The sequence below is a fragment of the Perca flavescens genome, chromosome 16 (genome assembly GCF_004354835.1).
Source record: "Perca flavescens isolate YP-PL-M2 chromosome 16, PFLA_1.0, whole genome shotgun sequence".
Taxonomy (NCBI): Eukaryota; Metazoa; Chordata; class Actinopteri; order Perciformes; family Percidae; genus Perca; species Perca flavescens.
Genome location: NC_041346.1, coordinates 9,566,300 through 9,584,684, shown reverse-complemented (window position 1 = coordinate 9,584,684; position 18,385 = coordinate 9,566,300). Strand labels below are relative to the sequence as shown.

Sequence of the window (18,385 nt, the reverse complement as noted above, 5' to 3'; positions counted from 1 at the left end):
ACGTTCTGCCCCAACAAAACGTTGCAACACTTTTATTTAAAGTAAAACGGGGGTGCGTTGTACACCTTGGCGCAAGGGCTCTGCCTTTTTATTACTTCTACATTACAGACACGTCTCTGCTGATTAACACTAACACCTGTTTTATACAGTCTATGGGTATATCACCTATGACAAGGCCACTAAACGAGAGACACACCCATCAAACCGGAGAAAACATATCTCAAAGCCTGTTGCACAACGTTTCACATAGCTAAGTCGTTCAACACGGAAACTGTAGCAAAACAGTGCACACCGTTTCGAGGTTGAACGTGCCCCTGTTGCACACCGTTTTACACTGCTCCGAGGAAAGATGTCGTTCGACACACCGTTTGGCTGTTGAACGTGCACCTGGTGTGAGCAAATCAGCAGGTGCAGACATTCAGTAATCATGGTGACCCAATCTAAAACAGAGTTCACTTAGTCCATCCCAAATAATGAATGCAGTCAACAGGGGGCAACCTCCCCACGAGAAAAATACATTAAAGCAATAGTAAAGAAAAAACACTGCCATCAAGAACTGATCAAAAGGAAATGCAATTGATTAAGATTTAAGATTTCATTCTAATTTGTAGACAAAATAATTTAAACTGAATTGAGGATTGCATTGAAACTTTGCATATTGACTTGTCAATTGCAAAATGCATATTCAAATTGCTTGACAACATTGCAAATTTAATTGACAATTGCAAAATGCATTGCCATTTGAATAAAGAGGCCAAAAAAAAACTTCCATAGCTCACCTCTTCCAAACTTCAATGAGCAGAGGTCCAACGGCTGTGCAGGTCCTTGCAGTTCTTACGGAAGAACACATCCTGCAGCTGTAGTGAAGCAGACACTGAGTGCTCAGCGCCAGGACCATACAGTGACTGAACAGGAAAGCAAACACGTTTTCTGATCGATGTATTTCAGCCATGAAATGAAGTAATTTTATTGCAGCTGTTTGAGAAAATGAAGCTGTTGCTTTCTTACATTTCTGTACTACTTCTGAGCAAATTAAAGCACACAAACAACACAAAATACGCATTTGAATCAGTCCACACATTCACTGTATAAATGATTCAAATAATTTACCTCTTCCTAACACCTTTTCAGTGCTGCCATTTGGAACCATTGAAGCTCAATATCTGTGTGTACCTGGCCTTGAATGATGACAACCATGAATGAAAATGAATGAGAAGGAGCCAATTCCATGTAGGATGCATTTAATACTCATGTCACTAAACATTTGTTTAAATAGCAGTCAGCTGCCATCTGGCATATTGAGTTCTCTTTTCTTGTTCATTCAAGTTACACTGACTTCCATAAAAAACACCTTTTACATTTCAGCTATTCACACATTGTGCCTGTCATCTAATGTGCCCATGTAAATGTGGCTGTATACCTTTAAGGACATTCTGCTACGTCCCTATGCACGTACACACGTGGCGCCTGTAACCAAGGGGGTAAGCTTCGCTTCAGAACTCGAGCCATCATGGCGCCATTTTGTTGCTAACTGGCCATCACCTCCTGTTAGCATTCCGCTGACCGCCATTTTTTTTTTACGTCCACTTGACTGCGAATAACTTTACATCTGAAGCGTTTAAAGACTCTATTTGTCCGTTGTTTAGTTCCAAAGAAACACGACAATGTATAAAAGGCTCCATTACCTTGTACCTCACGTTATGGCTCCGTAGCAGACGCTTTTGTAAAAATAGGCTAACGATTGTGTCATAACCAAGTGACTTACTGTCGCATAGTAGAGGAATTACCGTACAGTACAGGAGAAGCTCGCAGACAGTTTCGACTTACATGAGCTGTTTAGGTTTAATTACTAATGTTAACTAGCATGTTAGTGATCAATAATTAGCCTGTGCCCATGTTATCTCCTTACATACACCTACACTCTCCGTATCTGTAAGATTGGGAATGATTGAGATTTCTCTTGGCACAGCTACCAGAAGACTTACAACTTTCAGACACGTTGTTCACGTCACATTCTCTCAGTTGGAGGCTGCGCAGTAAAGCTGGCCATCACCGGAAAAGTGCTTCTAATAGCCTTCACTGGTCTCCGTCCAGACCAACGGGGTCTATTGGTCCATTATATACTGTCTATGCGCAAGACGCAGGGTGTTGTGGAGAGTTGAGTTTTAGCCTGCCTGCATGTTACCTGCACGTTTGCTTAATACAAGGGATTCTTTCAAGTATAAGACTTGTGTGGACATTTGAATTCTTTACATGGTGTCAGAAGTCTTTGACGGACACATTGCTTCTTCGAAAAGATGGCCAAGTTTCATCCTCCGGAAAGTTTCGCTTTTGATCGTCCAAATGAATGGGCTGACTGGAAACAACGTTTCCTGCGATTTCGGTTGGCCACTAAACTGAGTAAAGAGGACGGCGAAGTGTAGGTCAGTTTGCTGATTTATGCCATGGGGCCTGAGGCTGAAAACATTTTCAAGTCTTTCACCTTCGAGACGGACGGGGATGAGAAGAAGATTGACGTTGTGTTGGAGAAATACGACGCATACTTCTACCCTAAACGCAACGTGATTCAGGAGCGCACCTGCTTTCATCAGAGAAAGCAGAAATGTTTATCAGAGCCCTGTACGAGTTGTCAGAACACTGTGACTTCGGTGTAAACAAGGACGAACACATCCGTGACCGCATTGTGGTGGGCATTTTGGACAAAGAACTGTCACGTAAATTGCAGCTAATGGCTTATCTTACACTTGCCCAAACCATTACAACTGTTCGCCAGTCTGAGGAGGTTGCACTCCAGGTTCACCTGCAGGGTGAGTCGCACGCAGCGTTGCAGGAAATCCGCGGGAGAGGATTAGGCAGAGGAAATCCCAGGTGGAAACCTAAAAAGAGAGAAAATGATCAAGGAGACTCGAAATGTGGAAAATGTGGAAAACTGAAACACAGAGATCCGGAAAGGTGCCCAGCCATGAGCTCTACATGCAACAAATGTAAGAAGGTGGGTCACTGGGAAAAGAATATAGGAACAGTCAGGATATCTTTTGATTCTTGTTTATTCTCAGAGAAAGAAACAAAACTTAAAGGGGAGATGTCATATAATGTGCCCATGTAAATGTGGCTGTATACCTTTAAGGACATTCTGCTACGTCCCTACGCACGTACACACGTGGCGCCTGTAACGGAAGACGCAGGGTGTTGTGGAGAGTTGAGTTTTAGCCTGCCTGTATGTTACCTGCACGTTTGCTTAATACAAGGGATTCTTTCAAGTATAAGACTTGTGTGGACATTTGAATTCTTTACAGTGCCCATTTTGCAGCTGTCAAATTTTTAATAACAATTTCACGGTAACTAAGCTGAGTAATGGACTTTTAGGTCTCGAGTTTTTTTCAGCAGAAAAGTAATGGTCCCGCCATAAAAGCTTAAAAAGAATGCTGTGCTCTGTATTGTAGCCACAGTTTGACTCTGGGCAGCAAACAAGCACAAGCCATGTTTGTTTGGACTCACTTCTAAAAGTCAAACTCAGCTTGAAAAGGTCAGTACATTTGTCCGGTCAGTGGACCATCTCGTCTGATAGCGCGCACGGAATCAGGACAGCTTAAGTGTTAGATAAACACTGATCTGACGGTACAGCAGCAGCTTGGTGTCTAAAGTTCATGGCAACCTTGCCATGCCAAAGTAATTCAATGCAGATCTTTTCTTTCCTCAGAAAATCAGAGGAAGAAGAAGTAAACATTGTAAAATAACACACCCTCACACAGAGTGGAATACTTTATGTAAAGAAAACAATGTTAAGGTTAAGGATTATGTGTAAGGCTTGGATTGATTTGTAGAGACTTTCTTCAAGTACATCAGTTATCAGGTCTTTTAGTATTTTAAAGCTTAACCTTGATTTCAATCCATCCATCCACTCTGACATCTCTCTGGATTTGTGCGTGTATACGTCCTGGTCATATGTGTTTATTTAAGGCTTGTGTGTCATGTGTGTAACTAACAACAGAGTGAGAAAAGAAGTAATTTCCTCTTGCGGGATTAATAAAGTATGTCTTCTTCTTCTTCTGTCCGTCCATCCATCATTAGTAACCACTTATCCTTTAGGGCCATGGGGGCAGGAGCCGATCCCAGCCGACAATGGTGATGCACACCCTGGATAGGTCATAATAGGGGGGTTGGGAGGCAATCTAATTTCGGGGGGGGAGCAGTGCCACCCCATGCCCCCCTTCTAGCCCCACCCCTGGAAATCCCTACTGTCCTACAGTGGAAATAAAAGCATTTAGCCATATTTTGTTATGTGTCACTTTAGGAAAGTCTCTCTTTGAAGGGGTTTGTGATGTTGCACTTGGTTGAACACATAAAAAGTGGCAAAAATAGTTGATGTGAAAGACCAAATAAGGGATCTTGAGAGTAACTTAAAACCTACTTTCTTTCACACCTCCGCACAGCTGGCCAGTTTCTGTGTCAAGCATTTCAGAGAGGGCTTTTCAGACGGGCACAATTTAGACTTCAAAGTGAGTTGTCACAACATAGTAGTGAAGCTGAGTATGACTGGTTGGCTGTCTAAAAGGTGTCAGCCCTGTGATAGACCTGTCCCTGTCTGACTGAACAGGGAGTATCACCATCTCTTGCCCCAAATCTGGGATGAGAAAGGCTCGAGCCCCCCATGACCCAACACAGGGTAAGTGGGTATAGGATATAAACGGATGGAAGCTATTCAAATGATAGTGAGATGAGAGAAACAATCAATGTAAAAGAAAAAACTTTTACTTGCAGCTTGTGCGCACCCTACGGTGTCATAGATGCCTGACTTGACATGAAGCGGCCACAAGAAGGCTCTGTATTGCATTACTGTACACAAGAAAGATCACCATGGTGACACACTTCTGCGTAACACAAACACACTTTTTGAAAATTGCCGTGTGGACGGAGACCACGCCTGATAAACATCATAATATGCAGTATGTATTAAATCATTTAAATAATAATGATAAATAAGGCTGATCGCTCTTAATGAAAATACAGATGAACTGGACTTTGGTTTTTAACATGTAAGACAGGATTAAACCCAAAGAGAAAGAATAAAGAAAACAAGAGAATTATATATTTTTGTCACCTTTGCTCACCTTTTTTTGCCTCTGATGTCAAAAATGCTTTTATGTTCGTTAGAAATAGTTTTAATTCAGTGCAGAATATGTTTTTTTTCACTTTAATGCTCTTGGGAACAGGCCTGGCAGGTGGATAGTTGGTTACCACTTATTCCACATTTCAATTCTGGCTAATTTTGTATTAATCCAACATGAATGTTACTGTAATTGATTAATATTGTATTATTTAGGCTAGTGAGTGAATGTACTAACAGGAACCCACAGACCATCTAACTACTGATATCATTTTCCAATCATGAGCTGGGAAAAAAAGGAAACCCACAAGACAGCGGCAGAGTAAGCAAGGAGTGATGAGTGAACAAGATGACAGCACTGCCACCTAGTGTAGAAACATATAATGCATCCTCCTGGTAGTGGTTTACTGCATGCAGTAGGCAGTAACAAAGTTCATGTGATGTTATCAACCTGCTGAAGTGTTTTCAAGGCAGTCATAGAGACTGTAATGGTTAGAATTACCATTTTTTTGTGACCTGGTGTTCCTGTCCAGCTGGAGACTATCCCAGCATGCAGTGAGCAGGGGTAGACACTGGTCTAGCACAAGACTAACAGACGTAAAGGCAAACGCATTAACACCTACGTGCAAGTCAGCCTTTTATAACCTTTATGAGGCTGTCAAAAGAAACACACTTCAACACTGGGGGAGACATATAAACTGCACTCAGAAACTGTCATCCGTGCTTATTGTTTCATTCAGTTCATAGCAAAAATAAAAGCCTCAGTATGCTTCAAACAAAGTGCTAAACAGTGTCTGAAAACCCCTCTCTGAATGCTTTACACAGCAATTCAGTCAGGTGTGCGGTGTGAGAAGAACTTTTTTTGAACTTCTCTCAAGTTCTATTTTTCGTTTTTCACATTAACTATTTTTGTTTGGTATGTTCAACCAAGCGCAACATCAAGAGTCCCGTCAAAGATAGAATTTTTTAAGAGTGAGCACTGCTTGTAGTTGTTGTTAGCCTAACCAACTCGCACTACTTGCCAGTAAACTCGTCCCGAAACTTATTAAACGTAACTACAGTGATTGCGTGTTGGGCTATACTATGCATGAGAGACTGTCCTCCCCCGAAAAACGGCCATAAGTCGTTTGTTCAAGCAGCAATTATGACTCATATTTACATTTATAGTGGCGGTGCCCTCTATGGCCATAGTAATAATGACGAGAGCAAGGCAGAAAGTAAAGTGACAAAGTATAAGAATTCTAAGTTCCACAAAATGAGGAAGGTTGGGGTGGTGGTTGGGTCAAACAAACACAGGACTTTCACTAAAGGAGTTCAGTTTCATGTTCAGTTTGAAAGCAAACAAGAGAGATTTTTTAACTTTACAGAACAAACTGCATCATGTACGTTATGTCCGATTTTAACCCAAACCACCATCTTTTTCTAAACATAACCAAGTACTTTTTGTGCTTAAACTTAATCAAACTGCGACCGTTTCACAATGTTAATGACGTGTTTCAAACCGCGATTTAGATGGGAAAACGAAAAACGCTCCCTTGAGTCGTGTTTCCTGCAACCACTATAGGGGCGCTAATGTATGAAACGATCCTGTGGGATCGGATTAGAGAGTAGGACTAAATGACCTATATGGTCATACTGTTTGGAGGACTTGTTGGTGCATGAACAACGCGTCCTGTGTAAACACGCAGGTAGGACTGAAGCTGCTGCCGCTCATGCTCTCCTGTATGCGTAGACAGACAGTGAGTCGAAACGTCAAAATTCTCTATTTTTAATTGGTGACAGCAAGGCCAAATTCTGCCACAGCTCTTGGCTACGTCCAATCCTGCCAGCCTGTATGCCTAATGTTACATCGCAGGCTGCTGCTATCCACCTGAATGCCCTCATGCAGCTAAACCATATCATAAACTTTATTGTCTCAGACCAGCTAATCAGACTGTGATGCTGATGTTGCTCCCAGACCCTTTCTCCTCATTAATATGTCTTCTCTGTGCTGCTGAAGGGTTGTATTCATCAGGGAACTCACATTCCAGTGAAATCAGCTCCTGTTTTGTTTCCCCTTTCTGGTTTCTGTGGTTGCCATGGTCACAGAACGAGCCGCGGCTGCAGGCAGCAGCTAACTTCTCGCTGTCTAAAGGCAGGCCTTTTGCCCTGCCTTGGAGTGTAGCCACTCAATAAGTTTGCCTTGACACATGGTCGGACAACACGTCAACCTCGTTTGTTAGAAGCATACTAACTGGGGATTTCCACCGAATGCAGAACATCTGTGGACCGGCTCCGCTGCGGCCATGACTGACAGCTGAAGTCACGAGGACCCACTAGCATTTTTAGGTTCATACTTCTATTTTGTGATTCTACTAAACATGCTTACATGCTTTAATGTAAAAAAGAAAAAACTTTTCTTTAGTTCTAAACCAAATACTACACAAATGGAAATTGACGAAATTGGAGCAAAATGACAAACATTGGCCGCCAAGATTACAGCTATCCGTCACGTTAGCACGCAGCTACTGTTGTTAGCAGTGGACACTAAAAGAATATAGCAGCACCTTCTACCATCATAAATCGCAGATAAAGGCTTCTAAACCAAATACTACATAACCGGAAATGTTTCAGGAGTAATGTGACCCAAAATTGGGGAGAATTTAACAACACTGGCAGCCAAGATGACATGTTTTACTGCCGTTGGCATGTAGCTACATGCGACAATGTTAACACCGCAGTAGCTTAAAAAAAATGAAAACACTCCAGTTATGCCTGGCTGGTACAGACGACCAATCATAGAAGACCCGCTTGGAGTTGCGGAAGAGAGCGTTCAGAACAGTTGAAAATCTGAACATTTTAGCTCACAGGGATTTCTCTAAAATACGTTTACCTCATTATTTGAAGTTTGGGCCATGTTGAACATGAAAATCCAACATTAGGACATTATAGGATATGACAGGAAATATGGAAAAGCATAATAGTTCCACTTTAAGCCAGTTTAAATACCGTTTATAAGTTTAGTTTTGCAAACTCCTATGTCGTCACCTTCCTAAAATAATTGCCTAAGTCATTTTTTAACAAAAATGATTTTGTTGCCTAAATCATCTCCTCATGGTGCAGGCCACCTCTGGTAAAATTGCTTACATCCTCAGTTGAACAGGTCATGTGATTCTACACCTTTAGTAAAATTGCGTATGTCAAGCATGTGACTTAGGTAGTTTTATTTTTTGTGTTTTCTGAAAAACCTGAAAAAATGACTTAGGCAATTATTTTAGGAAGGTGACGATCTGCTACAGTTATCCTATCATTCTGCATCACAGCTGAGTTGACAATGGCAGTCAATAGAAAGTAGAGCTCCACTACTCTTCTACTGATTCAGTCAGTAAAAATGAGGATTCCAGACTGAGAGCTTGGTGTTAAAAGATTTGTATGTACATGTAAGGAACTCCTACATAACATTTCCTTCTACAAGAAAGTGGTCCAAACCGGTTATCATGTAACTGGACTAGAGATGTTCCAATACCAGCATCAGCTCCTATACTGCCTAAAACGCTGGTATCTGTAATTACTGGAGTTTATGCACTGAGCCGACACCACGTAATAAAGCTCTAAAGAAAATCTACGTTAAAGTAGTTTATTTATGTTCTTTTTCCCGTTATAACTGACTGTTAAACTGAATAATAAAAGAAAGTTCTGTGGCATTCATGGTTTGTGTTGGTTCATGTTTCACAAAGAGTTTAACTTGAACCAGACCGACAACAAAGATAGAAATAATATAACATCCATACAGGGATAGTAGTATACAGTTAGTAAACATAATAAAATATATGACACACTGGTATCGGATCGGTACCCGGTATCGGCCGATACGCAAGTTCAGGTATCGGAATCGGTAAGCAAAAACTGGTATCGGGCCATCTCTAAACTGGACCCTCCGAAACCTTTGCCAAATGTCCTTCCAGTCTTCTTTGATACTGTCTAGGAAAACCAACCTAAAAGTAATCCTTTAAAATGACTCAACATTTTTTGCTTTGGGCAGTTCACTACAAATCCTCTTGCAAGTGTAGTTGTCATGCTTTTCTGTTTTGTCTGTGTGCTTGTTTCCTTTTGTCTGTATTTCATGGCGCACACACACACACACACACACACACACACACACACACACACACACACACACACGAACAAAAGAAACAGAGATTGTATTCTTTTTTTCCCTAATTTATTTAATTCTTTGAAGTCCTTGTTTTTTTTTTTTTTTTTACATCACCATCTGTGGGATATGACACTTTATCCATAATGAGCAAGCATCCCAGAAACCCCACAGCCACCAAGACAAATACCATCACACAGTTTCACTTTCACAAGGGGGAAAGGCTTACAGAGGGGGGGGGACGAGAGGGTTCAGGGGGGCAAGGAGGTGTTCAACAGCATCAACAACCTCAGAACGGAAGGAAGCTCCTCTCAGCCTGCAGCACGTTGCGTACATACATATCAGTCATATATCATTAGCATAATATGGCATAGAAAAAGCATCCAAGCTGACAAGAGCATTAAAGGAGTACAAGTGTGTGTTTTAGTGTGTGTACATCGAGGAGGCATGGGACACGGCGAGGACGCCAGCGTTGAAAGCTGTTTTTTGTCAATTCTTCAGGCATGGGTGCTGCATCACAGCAACGGCTGTTTGATGCGTGTGTGTGAAAGTGTGTGTGTGTGTGTTTCTTCTATAATCTGTTGGGTGCTGTCAACTCTAATAGTTCTTTTTAAGTAGCAGGGGATTCTGGATTCCACGCAACTTAGCACAGGATTATGTAGAAATGGTGCAGAGCTGTCACAGAATAATTCTAAAAGAGTGTGTGTGTGTGTGTGTGTGTGTGTGTGTGTGTGTGTGTGTGTGTGTGTGTGTGTGTGTCAATAGCACCAGGTCAGGACGGGTTGCTATTAGCAACCTCCAATCTGACAAGCGTTGCCATGACAAACAAAAAAGCAGAACCCTGTGAGGGTGGAGAGGTCTGTCGCCTCGGCAACAGCCAGAAACAACAAAAGAGCCAGAGAGTGAGGGAGGTGAAGAATGAGAGAGAGAGCGAGAGCGAGAGAGCAAGAGAGAGAGAGAGAGAGAGAGAAAGGCGGATAAAGACAAACTGAAAGGAAGGAGTGACATGGAAAATACTAAAATACAAGGAGCAAACTGTCTCACGAGAGCTACACTTGCTGCCAATTAGTATTTGTGTATAGGACTTCACCTCCCATCTCTTCTACCACATACTTTCCAACCTGACGTAACAGGAGGGAGTCATACAGTGTAGTGGGTCTATAAGAAGAGAGGGCTAGAAGTATCAATGCAATGTTCATTAGGACAGTAAAACAAAAAAAAACAAAAAAGAGGCAGACACACAGGGTCAAATTCCCCACTGCTTTGTGTAATGTGTGCAAGTTGCTGTGGAGATGGAATTTCCATTTCCCATTCCCATCTTGTCGCATCTTTGAATGTTTCAGACCCATTTCATTCGCCCTGCTTTTGGATTCCTTAAATACATATACCATTCAGAACGCTGACAGACTTCTATATGCTTCCAGTTAGACCAGAGGAGAGAAAGCCTGAAAACTGGGGTTTGAAAGTACAAACACAGAGGTGATGTAGTGCGTATGTAACTACATTTATATGCACGTGTGAGGGAGTCAGGGGCCAGTTGAATAAGCTTAAATGTCACAGCTAACTAAAGCTAATGCTAGCTCTTATGTGCTGCTACAGCAACAAGTAGGTCTTCTGTGTTAATATGAATGCAGGACGGTCTACATTTGACTAGTCTAAATAACTGAAGACCAGTCTAAAGCATAGACTAGTCTTACTCTACACTTATGTAACTGGTCCTTATGTCAGGGTGAGCTTGTTGCTCCGTGTTGAGTCATGGGGAAGAAAAAGGCTGCAGAGAGATGACTGGTGGCCAAGACCTCATTGACATAACAACTAACACAGGAAATCAGTTGCTTGGCTTAATGAAAACCAGATCATGCAAAAAAAAAAAATGGAGGTATGAGTGCTCAGCACAGCCTGGAGCAATGTCACGTCAACAACAGTAAGGAGCGCTGTACAGGAGCCTGCTGTGCGTGTCCCATCCATCACATCAACACTGCACACTAGTCAGAAATACATTAGCTCATTTCTACTTCCAAAGCGTAAATCAATAGTGCTGAGCCCTTAGGCACCTAGTTACAGAAAGACACTAAAAAGCACAAACAAGTTTAAAAACTCTAAAACATTAGAACATTTTTAAGATAATTGAGCATTTTCCGTCTTTACAGGGGCTCTACCGGCAGAATAGGCCCTATGAAAGCGCAAAATCTGGCACCTTTGAAATCAGTTTATCCTGGCTATTTTACATCTTCCTCTTTTTTTTTTTATCTTACATCCTTCACTTACCTCAATAAGAATAACAAAACAAGAACAAACCAAACTATCAGTACAACTTCGTTGGGTTCAGGCACATAAAGAGTAGAAAAGAAAGAGGGATTTTGGTGAGTATAAAATAGTCACATTTAAAGGAGGAGAAAACATTCTGTGTGTAAATGCACTGGTTGGTGATGGGACGGTTATCAGTTAACAGCTGTCAATCGAAAACCTTTATGGACCTTTAGGATTCACAGGAATGCAAAAAAAACAGAAAAATATGTAGCTGCAGAGTGAATGGCACCTTCCCCGCACCTCTAAAAGTTGTCTAATAGGACGGCATTAAGAGACAATAAGGCAAGGAAAGGGTGAGTTTGAAGTGACCGTGAGTACAACTTTCTCTTTCCTCCCTAAATCTTCCCTTCAACTCTCCCACTTAACAATGGCCAATATCGCTCAGGGATGAGGCATTACGCTCTATTTACTACCTGCCAAAGCTCCTTCTGCTAAACAAGCTCTAAGGCAGCCGCCAAATATGGAATATGGTTTTCAACTTATGTACCTTAGCAAAGCCATAGGTGGGAAAGCATGAAACGAGAGCCAGTGCAGCCAGAGTCTATAATCCTAATAAAAGATTGTGGCGGTGTTCAATTTTTCAAACCTTAAGGACGTCCTCATGGCGAATATTCAATGGTATATTGATTACAGCAGTATGTGACGGATGGCGATGCACTGGAAAGCGAGGCAGTTGAAATGCAACATAATACAAACCACAGACAGCTTGAAAGAAGTATTCTATTCTTGTCAGCTGAATAAACTGTAACAGGGTTCAATTTCAAGCAACCTTACAAATTGGCCTTTTTCAAGAAAAGCAAGAAAAGAAGGTAACAAATGGTTTTGTACCCATGCGCCATTTAAACTACTCCCCAAAATGAAAAGGAAGAATGGAAATGCAGTAGACATCCTGCATGAAAATGTTCCTCTTCTCTTAACGGTGTTAAATTCAATTTAGTCCCACTTGACGGCTCTATTAAAACAACAGCAAAACAAACATCAAAAGGATACATGGCAGGGAGAAAGTACGGTATAAAAAAAAAAATAATGCAGTCAAAAGTGCTCAAATAAGGAGTGTTTTCATTTTTTTTTATTTTTTTTTTTTTATCATATGAGGCAGACCCTTTTTTTTCCTTTTTCTTTTTTTATAACTGTGTCCTCTAGGATGGGGTTTTGGGGAGGAGGAGAGTGGGCAGGTGAAAGGCGGCGAAGGAGGAGGTGAAAGACGGAGGCTGATGGATGGCCCGGTCAGGTGCCGCGAAGGGTTTCGGCTCCCTGTGTCGTGACGTGGTTTCTCCACCCTTCAGCTCCTGTCGGCCGTCCGTCCTCCGATCTTCGTTTCCCTCCCTGGCGGCCGAGGGCAGAGCTCTAACCCAGGCTGGTGATGTTGGCCCTGCCGCCAGGCGGCGCCACGATGCGCTGGGTGTTCCGGCGAGGAATGTTGTCGTCAACCTGAGCGCCTGCGAGATCAAAAAGGAAAGTTGGCTTTTCAAGGTTGTGTTGATCCTTGGGCTGAGTTCCAAGTTGCATACTTTATCTCTTTACTTTTAGTATGTACTGCGGCTGCCCCTTACAAAGTATGTACTGTTGCATGCAGTAGGCATAAAACTGGGACATACTACTTCTTCATATCATTCAATTCTCAATGTCTGAACAACAAATGTTTAACACTATTCATTATATAAAAGTGAATATTGTTAACTTTTGAACCATCATTGGACTACTGCTGCTACTACTACTTGTAGTGAAGCTGAATGTTTCAACCGTTTATCCATTACTTTTAGCTAACCATTTCAGCCGCTGATGCTGCAATACTTTTAGCTAACTATTTCTACCATTTATTCATTACTTTAACTAGGGCTGGGTATCGTTAAAAAATATTTAATACCGATACCGTGACTTTGATACCGGTTCCTAAACAATGCTTTTTTTTCCAATACCAATTATATAAAAGAAGAAATTACAACATTAGACATTACGGCACAAATCTTTGTATTTATTGTTCAGCTCCTACTACGTGAGCCCCGTCTCTCTGAGTTTTTCCTGAGTGGTCTCTACGATGTGTAACGTCAGACAGCCAATCACCAGCATTATTAGATCTTGGTAGAAGCATGCTGCATGCTTATTGGCTCACTGACGCTGATGAGATTTACTCCTTAGGTATTGAAATTGGATATTGAATGACGATGCATTTTTTCGATACTCGATACTTATGAGGCGGTCCCTAAAACGTATTTGAACGTATTGAATTCGGTACCCAGCCCTACTTTTAGCTACCTGTTTAAACTTCTGTGTTCTGGTGTTATAGCGGATATATTCTTTAATAATCATTGATTTTTATTTTATTTTTATAAATGAATTAAGCTGCTCCATAATCTTTCCACGTAGATCCTGGCAACAGCAGAAGTACCCCCAGGGGGGGAAATCACTGGGATAGACAATGAACATGTTACAATGACTTCTATCACCAGCAGCTCAGCTTTTACAGATTCTTTTTACACAAATACCCTAAAATATCGTATACACCGGTGAAGTGTCAGAAAAGTATTAAAAAAATAGGTCAAGCCTATGAGAGATGGGGCATGCCTTGGTGGAGGTCTGCGCTCTCCGAGTGCCGTTCTAGTTACTCTTTGTATTAATTATAACTATAATCCCAGAGGCTTAAAAAGCATTTCCATTTTGTGTTTGACCTAATCGTAATGTAGTGTCTAGCTTTCATCGGAATGAATGGGTGCCATCTTGGTACTGGATGAATATATAAAATCTGTTGTTAAAAACTGTTTGACTTGTGAAGTCACATTGTTGACCACTTGCAAAGTTCACCTAAGTTGAACTCTGATTGCATTTCATGTTCAAATGGATTGAATTTGGTGCATCATTTCACTCAGAAATGCTGGTGTGGTTTGGGCAAATTTCATGAATGCTGCGCTTTATGCATCTGCGTGCAGCTCGAAGACATGCTGAATGGGGACCTTGGCTTAATTTATGGATGTCTGTGGCATCGAGAAGCAGCGCTGCTCAAGCGTAGAAACATGCACCTTCTCCAATGCTGAAGATTTCATGCTTTGCACGACGCATGCTTTATGAAGTAGGCAAATGCAAACGGGGGCAAATGAGGTTTGTTATTCCCTCGTATTTTACAAATACATACATTGCAACTTATAGTTTGTCAGCCATGTATATCTATAGATGCGTAAAAGTGTACGTGATTGCACAAATTATCCAATAATCAACGATAACAAAAGCTCCCTGTTCAGCAGACATTCACACTGCATGCAGAGAGATTAAATAGGGCTCAATGGGATTATTTAATTACGTGTATGAAGGGTGGAAAATGTATCTTCAGAATCAAGTATTAAAAGAGTAGTAGTCTATATCCTCGACGTTCCACTTCTGGGATTGCTCCGGTGCCGCAGGAAATTCTGCCGGATGCAAGTTCCCTTCCGCTTTCTTTGTGTTGGAATTTTAAACTCTGGTGGATTGTTGAGGACTATAGTTAACTGCTCCTCAGATCTCTGCAGGGTAAATCCAGACAGCTAGCTAGACCATCTGTCCAATCTTTTCTGAGTTTTCTGTTGTACGACTAAACAACTTTTGAATTTACACGGGCTATTTCGCAGCGGCTCCGTGCGGAGCTTAGCGCCGCCCATGACAATTGTGATTGGTTTAAAGAAATGTCAATAAACCAGAGCACGTATTTCTCCCGTCCCGGAATGCTGTGTGGACCAGACCAGACCCTCCTCGGCTCCGCAGCGTGTGGACGGTCTGGCTAAGCGAGACTAAAAGAGTAGTAACAATGATTATGGACTAATGTCTTCACTGACCGGATAGGCTGAAACCAGACTGGTGCAGGTTACGGACGGGCTGGTTGGGCTGCTTGGCAGGTGAGGTCTTGGCAGAGGAGGCAGGGGTCATGGTTTTCGGGGTGACTGACACAGACACCTCGCAGACCGGGCCGTCATACAGTCCTCTGGGTACACCCCTCAGCTCAGCCAGCTGCATTTGAAAAAAAAAAAAGGAAACCGACACAATCGTCATGGCAGTGAAAACGAACAAGGAAATGTACCATCCCCTAAGAGGGAGGCCGGTTTTGAACACATCCGTAACATGCTGCGTCACTGCTCCAGCTTCCCACAAAACCATCAATAATCATTATACTGTATAAAAGGGCTGGTTGTGTGGAGCCTTCCTCCAACAGCAACAACTTCACTAGACAATATCAAATCAGCTAAAATGATTAAAACTGAGATACTAGCAGACAAAAAGCGGCATTGTACCCTGCTGCGAGCTTTTATCCTCTTGTAGACGTAGTCCGGGAAAGGTTTGCGGGCCACGTAGCGTCCCGAGCCCTCAGTGGTGTGGAGGTTCCCTTCCTCCAGGACGATCTTGCCCTGGCTGATCACCACCAGAGGCCCGCCGCGCACCTCTGTGCCTTCAAAGATGTTGTACTCCACAGTCTGTAGAGGAGGGCAAGGATATAAAAGTAATTGAGAAGGAAGGCTAAGTACGAATAGTATGTCCAACGTCCAATACATACACAGACAAATAGACGTAATTGTAGACATCATTTGATGATGAAAAGGTGAGTAAATACAATTTACATGGGTTTATTATTATTATTATTCTCAGGTAGGGCTGGGCGATATGGAGAAAATCAAATATCACAATATCTTTGGCCAGATACATCAATGCCGATATTCCGGCGAATAGTAGGTTGACTATTGGTGCTTTTACAAAATATTTAGAGGAGTTTTGATAAATAATCACCAATAATATGGCTATAATGAAAGTGGGTAAAGGCTAATGATAAAACTGCTAGTAAGTCTAGTAAGTTCAGAAAATGACCACTTTACTGTAATCAAGAGATTACGTTATCCAAAATTTAAGACGATATCTAGCCTCCTATATCGATGTCGATATAATATTGATATTTGCCCAGCCCTAATCTAGCTGTAAACTCACTCAAGTTTAGCGCATTATTTATTTTAGGTTTATTTATCAGGGACAATGCACACGAATAATACATAAAAGTCAAATGTGCCAGAATTAGCCTGGAGGATATTTTAGAGTTGCTGTCCCTGGACTGGTGGAAAGAGGTCACCCTAAAAACAGAGCGACCTCTCATCAAGTAGCAATTTTTTTAAGCTGCATTTACACTAAAATCAGGCGCTGCGGCGATAAACGCAGGGCTGTGTGTGTAAGTGACCCTTAAATGACGCATTTGTTGTCCCATGATGCTAGCATTTAGCCAGCCATTCTGCTAGTATGCCGGGTCTTACGAGCGATCGTCTGTCCCCATTCAACAGATTCAAAAACCACATTTACTTTCAATAACTAACCAGGATTCGAGGCCAAATGTTATGGTGCGTTTTACACTGGTGAACAAGGCCAAATTGAGTGACAACATGTGAAACGTGTAACATTGCGTTTTGTCTGATCGCCGGTTACATGATTGTTGCATTGCGTCCGCCTGAGCAAACTACCCACATTGAAATGAATGGAAGGACTGAACCTTTTATTCGGTGCTATTGCAGCTTAAGTTAGTCAGAGTTTTGTGTTCAAACAAATGTCTCACATAGAGAAAATCTCATGTCAAGTGCGTTGACGCGTCACAATTCATGTAGCTTTTCCGGATTGATGTTTTATAGTCACCGTGGATGGCAGCCCTGCTGGATAACAGCAGTGAGCTGGGAAATGAGGACAACACAGAACAGAACAAAAGAGCTCTGAATTCTCACACAGACTGCCTAATTATGGTTTTAAAATTCCTTTTGTTGTTGAAATAAAGTATATTCTCTCAGCCGGATTTTTGTGAGCGTGCCAAAAATGTTCTCATTCTACCCCATCGGTCCCAATGGTGGGACTGATAAGGGAGAATGTTAATGCTTAATTGAGGCTTACGTAAACTGATTTATGGATCCCTGTGGACATATGAATATCTCTAGATTTTACAGGCACAATCAGTTATCAAACTTGGTTGTAAGCCCTTATTATTTGTTGTTACAGATGTCCAGGAAACGGGAATGCATCAGAGTTTGGATGTGTCCCATTCTACTGCACTTAGTGAAGTATTTCCAGCCTCTAAGTAGTTGCTTTGCTTATTGATTGATGCTTCTGTAAATGATTCACATTCTGGTTCTACTTGATCAATTTCTGCCGGATTTATATATTGGTGACACGGCTGTTGTAAGCCCATAGTAGCTGCCGGTTCCACCGATTTCAATCATTAGCTGGATTACTGTTAAAATGCATTTAGGTGAACCTAAAGTCTACATAAATACAACCAAATGGCCCTGGTTATCCTGACAAAAAGAAGTATGCAATCCATCCATATTTGAAGCTAATAAAATACTTTGAGAATCAGATAAATGCAAGCAGCATTTTGGGTTGGAGTTTTCCACTCAGTTAATCATATAATTATGTTGCACTCTCTTGGCTTTTCTTCACTGAACACATTGCAACATCATCCATGACATGGTGCTGTAGATATGAAATATCCGACAAGGATTTTTGGTTTGTGTTTTTAGATTCAAGGCAGGTTGAAGTTCGACAGCTGTGCGCTCCGGCGATGTTTTATTACAGCTGCTTGTACCTCAACAACAACCACTGCAAATACATCCAATCCTCCCAGAAATACCTTCACAAGTAGCAGAGACACAATCTTCTCCAGCGGATTTGCTACCATCATAAAAATAATTTAACCTCATGCTGTATCTGGGAATGCTGCCGATTTAATTCACCGATTTATGAAAATCTCATTCAGTCTTTGTCTGGAAACTTGTCAAAGCCATGTTGATAAACTTCCAGTTTGTGTTCACACATGATGCCAGCATGTAAAATTGCCAGAATGTTTATGG

General features: G+C 41.7%; 1 protein-coding gene across 4 annotated transcripts in view; it reads right to left on the bottom strand.

Annotated features, from left to right (window-relative positions):
- Positions 1-9,328: 9,328 nt before the first annotated feature.
- The window catches only part of dpysl2b (dihydropyrimidinase like 2b), a 36,636-nt gene continuing 27,579 nt past the window's right edge, over positions 9,329-18,385 (bottom strand). For 3 of the 4 annotated variants that reach the window (XM_028601441.1, XM_028601440.1, XM_028601442.1), the window contains exons 12-14: positions 15,806-15,985; positions 15,353-15,524; positions 12,897-12,988 (exon numbers count right to left, since the gene is read on the bottom strand). In XM_028601441.1, coding sequence (XP_028457242.1) covers positions 12,897-12,988; positions 15,353-15,524; positions 15,806-15,985 — 444 coding nt within the window. Of the gene's footprint in view, positions 12,989-15,352; positions 15,525-15,805; positions 15,986-18,385 lie in introns of all 4 variants that reach the window. The other variant, XM_028601439.1, reaches the window with a different exon arrangement.